General features: G+C 42.1%; 1 protein-coding gene across 1 annotated transcript; it reads right to left on the reverse strand.

The window, feature by feature from the left end:
• Nucleotides 1-2,860: 2,860 nt before the first annotated feature.
• On the reverse strand, nt 2,861-6,756 carry LOC147442216 (pentatricopeptide repeat-containing protein At5g27110-like). Its single transcript, XM_086528465.1, has one exon. The coding sequence runs from the start codon at nt 6,643-6,645 to the stop codon at nt 3,637-3,639; it is 3,009 nt and encodes a 1,002-aa protein (XP_086384591.1). The 5' UTR covers nt 6,646-6,756; the 3' UTR covers nt 2,861-3,636.
• Nucleotides 6,757-7,179: the final 423 nt, after the last annotated feature.

Raw genomic sequence — 7,179 nt, forward strand, 5'->3', positions numbered from 1 at the left:
CAAGATTTACATGCTCTCTGACAAAGTGAGAGGATGTAGAGAGAAATCTCCGCCATCAATGTCAAAATGTTGTTTAATAGTGTCAACCTTGATCTCTTGCACGTGACTATCAAACATAAGAAATAGTCTCTGACCTTGTTGAGGGCCATACAGAATAATGTGTCTGCTCATTGCATACAACAAATGTTGAACGTAAAGTTGTAAACAAATTTTTGAAGACACAAGTTTCATGTCATACAAGTATTTTAGAAATGGGCATGAATAGAGCATTAATTTGCACAAAAGATATTCTAATAATCATTGCACCACCAGAACATCAAAGCAATAATGTCTACCACATAAAGTAAACGACGTTTAAGATTTATAGTGATAACTAAATCTAAATAGTAAAATGCTATAAAACCCACAAAGCCAACACACTCATCAAGGAGAAAAATATGTCATGAACTCACCATCAAATCTATTAGGAAATCAAACTTGACATTTGTTTTGATTTTTTTTTCAAAAAAACACTAAAGCTCAACTTGCCGTCACGTGTGAAGCCGTTGCAAAGGATCTACAAAGGTAGGGTTTTGTTCTCGGACAAGCACTCTTTGTGTAGACCTCTCTATTAAAAGTACTCTCTTTGTCTACCTCTATGTTCAATGCTTCTCTCCCATCTTGCTTCACTTGTCTTCATCTCGCCTAGCTCACCAGGTCTTCTCTAATTGCTCTCAACTCGACAGCGGCATCAATCCGCCCATCGTAGACCCCAACCAAAACAAACCCTATGAATTAGACCCATAATTGATAGGTAGGGTTTGTTCCATGCATCTGCACATGGGATCTGAAATATCTATTGTATATACAAAGGATAGGATGTAAATTCATCCGTGTTTCCTTTCCTCTCAACACTCCCATGGAGCTTTATCTCTGATATAAATGGAAGAACTTAACAATTTGCATCGGCCATTGTCACATAAGTTGATGCTCCCAATGGGTCTCCTAATGCTAGTGCCATATAGGAGATAAAATGACACGTTGATCCTATATGGTTTATCACAGACATGTCTTTAAGTTGATTGAGGAAAATGAAACAAAGATTTTGTTTGAAGGACTAAGTGAAGATCAACTTAGTCCTTTATTATTCTCAGCACTAAGGTAAGCGAAGTTCAACTTCACTTTTCAATTTCATATTCATATTCATATTGGGAATAAATTTCTATTGGAACTTTGGATAGTAAAATTTCCTCTGTTTGTTGCGTAACCGTAGGTCATAAGGGACTTGTCTTGTCTTTCTGCATCATTCCACTTTCATATTCACACATTTTTGTTTATTTGCATGCGGGTAAGTTCTACTCAAATTCATTTCCTTTGTATAAATTTTGGGTGATTCCCTTCTTGTTTCTTTTTTACTATGTTTTTCTTGGTGCTTCTTTTTGTAGCAAATCACACATATCCCGTGTGAGACTGTACAAACGTTCGTGAGCGTTACCAAAGTCGCTTGGCTGCACTCCGAACCCATGAAACCAGGTCACGGTGGTCGAGTGCTCAACCAACCAAGCTAGCTCCTTTGGACTTAGTGTCTTTCATTGTTGAAAAAGATAGGATTTGTGGCTGCTACTCATATCAATCCTAATTGTTGTGCACTACCAATTTCAAATTTCTCTAAGTAGGATGGATGGCATGGTTTGATTAATGGCATGACCTCTCCTCGCATTGTGGGTGATGGTGGTCTATCCAGGCTTAAATTAAAGTGCGTTTCATCCAAGCATGTGATGATGTGATGCTTGCATTCTAGAGTTCAATGTCTTTCTTATGATCATGGTTTGCATCATATTCTACGATGGTGTGTGATGCCTCGGCTTGCATATAGTTGCATGACATTGTGTGATGGCTTGCTTACAATTTTGTAATACTAGGTAAAGCCTTGCATGTGACAACTTCCTTTTTGCCTAGAATTTTACCTTCCTTTCTATTCTCTACGGTCTCTTTTCCAAGTTTTTATACGATTTCATATATGTAAATCCTCCATATCACGTGCGTTCCAAGCTTAATTTTTAAACCCCATTCTATAGATTTTTCAAGAATATAACATACCCTTTTCTAGCTCAATGCAGAGACCAGAACATAAAAAAGAGACGAGTACACATACTAGATGCCGATTTTAAATTTGTGGGAAGGTTTCCTGCTCAATACATTAACTTTGCAAGCATTACACCTTGAACACCACACTGAAGCTACTACAATGAAAAACCTACCAAAACACTTCTCCTTGTTTGGTAGTTTTCTTTCATAAGCTTGGCCTTTTAACCTAAATAGCATGGCCCTATAGATGGTTGAATAGGTATCACTTTCACCAAATTTCTTGCACTCATTTTGTAAGGTCATAAAATTGCATCAATACATAATATAATTAAATCGATGCGTTTCCATTTATATTCTTTCACGGTTCCTTGGCACAAGCAAAAAAGGTGTTCTCCTACCACATATAGTGAGCCAACTTCTTCCTTTTCATGGCTTTTTGCCCCTTCTTGCTCAACAACATCAAGGCCTCACATGTTCCAAACCAGGTGCATTGGCTGTTGATGATTCGACATACATGCTGATTGCAAGCCCCCTTTGAAAAATGCATAATTGTAAAGGACATCGATAATGCTGTGTCAAATACCAAGGCTTTTTTTATGTATGGTTTCAAATTCAAGCTCATATAACAACGAAGCCAAACCAATCTCGGCAGACATTCAGTCCCTTTTTGGAATTATAACTTCCTCCTACACTATGCCCTGAAGGACTCTCTACCCCTTGCACTCTCATTTAGGTCCGCTGTGAGACTTGAACACGTAGCCTTTTTTTGCATGGCTTCGAATTTAAGCTCATATAACTCAGAAGCCAAACCCATTTTCCTATTTTCAAAGTGTACATGACTAAAGTCAGTTTATATTGCCCCCCATGGATGGCACTAGCATGACTAAGGTCTGTAAAGTAAACCAGCTTCCTCATGGGAAAAGCAGACCTACAAGGACAAGATTTAAAGGTGCAATTTTTGTCAACGATGCCCAAGAATCACGAAAGCATTGATTGAAGGTGATCTGGGTCATCGAATGTGGCCATTGCATTCAGAGTATGTTAAAAGTTAGGCATATCCACAGCTTCATCTTTTGCCTTTTTTTTTGTTTGCCTTTAATGGAGGCTCCCGAAGACTAACATGGCTAATTTCCCACCTCTACTCCTTATCCTGGCATAGATAGATCATAGAAACATCATACAAGACCTTTGTTTCCATGCAAATAGCAGTGATATATGGCTGCCCAAGGATAAGAGGATAAGTAGACATTGCCTGCACAAAGAAGTTTTGCTCATCCTTAACAGTGCTAGTAGCCACCCTCACATTTGGGCAAGCCCGATACACATCTCCTTATGAGCAATTTGCTGCTCTAATCTTCCAACCAGAATCCGTGTCTATTGGCCACTTGCCCTACAAGTGAAGCTTCTTGGACATGAGACGGATTTCAAAGCCATGACCTGTGAACACAACATATGGCTCCTCGATGTCACCGATCTTGACCAATTGTTCTTTTAAGTGGCAACGTATAAACCACCATACACCACAACCCTCATATTTTTTCTACTGATAACAATCTCTCTGAGGCATACTCAAGTAAGAACCAGCTTCTCTGAATGATCACAAAGTGGATGAACATCAGAAGCATCCAGCACCCAATTTGGACGGTACTCTACTTGAGCTGTTTTGTATTTAATATTCTCTGGCTGTAAATCTTTATGCTTTTTATCACCAATCCAAAACTCATGCACTGTATCATTGGAGTCAATCCACGAACTACTAATGGGCTGACTCCATGGTTTGTTCTTTATTCTCATGGCATCAATGTCTTTGGCCTTCTCTGGCATACCAGCTGATGCATATAAATTTGCCATTAAAATATAAGCTGCCCCATCACATTTATCTAGCTTTACTGCTTGCTCAAATGCTAAACTCCCCACATTGACATCTACCCATTCCAGGCAAGCACCTAACAGACAAAGCCAAATTGCAGAGGTAGCGGAAAAGGGCATTTTTTGGATCACTTCCACTGCTTTAACTAGGTGGCCCGTGCGTCCTAGTAGGTCCACCATGCAGGTGAAACAATATTCATCGGGCTTTAAACCATGCACTGCTCCCATATCATCAAACAGTTTCTGCCCCTTTTCAACCAATCCTAGATGACTACAAAGATTCAGCAGACAAGACAATGTCGCTATATCAGGCCGGATGCCCTCATCCTGCATTTGCTCAAAGCATTTAAGTGCTTGCTCTCCTTCACCTTCGTGTGCATAGCCTGCAATCAATGCATTCCACGGGACAACATCGCGAGATGGGAGCTTCTCTAGGACACTCTGCGCTTGGGGAAGAGCACCACACTTAGCATACATGTCCACGAGAGCACTACCCAATACCATATCATGCTGCAGCAATCCTTGCCTTGCAATCTCGTCATCTATTTGCTTTCCCTTGTCAACAGCTCCAATTGCAGCACATGCTTTCAAGATGCTCACATAGGTGACTGCATCTGGGAGGATGCCCTCATGCAGCATTTGTTCGAAACATTCTATAGCCTGTTGACCCTGCCCCTCTTCCACATAGCCTGAGATTAGTGCACTCCAAGAGACAACCTGGCGAGAAGGGAGCTTCTCTAGGACGGCTCGTGCCTCTGAGAGAGCACCACACTTGGCATACATGTCCACAAGAGCACCACCCAGAACTATGCTACGCTCCAGTAGTCCTTGCCTTGAAATCTCATCATGAATTTGCTTACCCTTGTCAACAGCTCCAATCACAGCACACGCCTTCAGTATGGACGCATAGGTCACGGCATCTGGAGGGATGCCTTCACGCTGCATTTGTTCATAACATTCAAGAGCCTGTTGGCCTTGACCCTTTTGAGCATACCCGACAATGAGGGCATTCCATGAGACAACATCACGAGAAGGGAGCTTTTCTAGAACGTTTTGTGCCTTCATAAGAGCTCCGCACTTTGCATACATGTCCACAAGAGCACCACCTAGTACAATGTCATCCTCTAGCAACTCTTGCCTCAAGATCTCATCATGAATTTCCTTTCCTTTATCAATGGCTCTAATCACAGCACAGGCTTTCAAGATGCACACGTAAGTTATTGCATTCGGAAGAATGCCCTCATGTTGCATTTGTTCAAAACATCGTAAAGCCTCTTGGCCTTGCTCCTTTTGAGCATACCCTGTGATCAATGCATTCCACGAGATGACATTGCGATAAGGGAGACTCTCTAGGACACTTTGTGCCTGTGAAAGAGCACCACACTTGGCATACATGTCCACCAAAGCCCCACCCAGCACAACACTATGTTCCAAAAACCCCTGCCTCGAAATCTCATCATGAATTTGCTTGCCCTTGTCAATGGCTCCGGTTGCACCACACGCTTTCAAGATGCTCACATAGGTCACTGCATTTGGAAGAATACCCACTCGTTGCAACTGTTCAAAAGATTCTAAAGCTTCTTGGTTTCGCCCCTTCTCAACGTACCCTGTCAGCAATGCATTCCACGAGATAGCATTGCAATAAGGGAGCTTCTTTAGAGCACTTTGTGCCTGAGAGAAAGCACCACACTTGGCATACATGTCGACAAGAGCACCACCCAAGACTTTACTATGCTCGAGCAACCCTTGCCTCAGAATTTCATCATGAATTTGCTTTCCCTTGTCAATGGCTCCTATCACCGCACAAGCTTTCAAGATACTCACATATGTCACTGCATTTGGGATTACACCCTCACGCTGCATTTGCTCAAAACATTCTAGGGCTTGTTGACCTTGCCCCTGTTGAGCATAACCTGCAACCAAAGCACTCCATGAAACAACATTGCGTGAAGGGAGGTTCTCTAGGGCTTTACGCGCCTGGGGAAGAGCACCACACTTGGCATACATGTCCACAAGAGCACCACCCAGTACTTCATTATGCTCCAGCATCCCCTGCCTCAAAATATCATCATGAATTTGTTTTCCCTTGTCAATAGCCCCCATTAGCGCACACGCTTTCAAGATGCACACATAGGTCACGGCATTTGGAGGGAATCCGTAATGTTGCATTTTCTCAAAGCAGTCCAAAGCATTCTGGCCCTGACCCTCTCGTGCATAGCTTGATATCAAAGCATTCCATGGGACAATACTGTAGCTGTTATGGCTGTCAAGTAATGCTTGGGCTTTTTGAAGCTCACCGCACTTCGCATACATAGTCACCAATGCATCCGAGTAGGTTTTCTCAGAAAGCCCTCTTTTCTGAAGCTCATAATGTACTCTTGTGCCGTGTGACAGATCTTTGTTCTTACAACAGGCCCATATGAGGGAGAGCAAAGAAGCATCTGCATCACTCGCCATGTCGCTTGGTTTCTGTGCTGAGAATCCATGCCTGACGAGCTCGTCTTGGACCCAAGGTGGATTTTCGCGGCTGTCAAGCCACAAAGGTTCCTTGGTGACTCTGTGTTTGAAGTCGGGCTGCGTGGGGCTTCGCTTACTGCTGCGATTGTCCCACCACATGGAAGGATCCCGGAAGAACTCCTTCCACGACGACTCCTTCCGATGATCCAAGCCGTCCCTGTAGAAACCCAAAGTCTGCATTGCAGCGGCCATCTCCCAATGTCAAACCTGTGAAATTTTTCATTAATCACTACAATGCAATGAGATTATCTGCTACAACTTGTAATGAAATTACGAGAGAGGATAATAATTTCATTGCATTGTAATTTTGAGTTGATCGAGCAGGTCTCCCCAATCTAAGAAAAATTACAAGTCTTTCAAAACATATTAAGTACGTAAGTGAAGGGTGAATTTAGGAAATGGAAAGACCTATAAAAATAGAAAGTCCAAAGACTTTTTGTGTCCATATATAGAAGAGATGGTGGAGTACCTTGGTGGGAAACAGTTTCGAAGTTTTGCACTTCTAATCTGTACTCAAATTATCAGATATTGTTTCTTCAGTAATATTTGGAAGGTTAGTTGTGGCCTCTCTGTGGCTAGCTTCTCAAAGATTGTACAAGAAATAATATGTGTGTTAGGTCAAAGGCAAAACTCGGATGATTTGCGTGGGGAGACCATCGCTATCTGGTTGAGCCCTGCTGTGTAAAGGTCTGGGCTTTTCGTAACTGTAAGTTACTCGATACTTCT

The sequence above is a fragment of the Adiantum capillus-veneris genome, chromosome 14 (genome assembly GCF_014529385.1).
Source record: "Adiantum capillus-veneris isolate H3 chromosome 14, ASM1452938v2, whole genome shotgun sequence".
Classification (NCBI taxonomy): Eukaryota; Viridiplantae; Streptophyta; class Polypodiopsida; order Polypodiales; family Pteridaceae; genus Adiantum; species Adiantum capillus-veneris.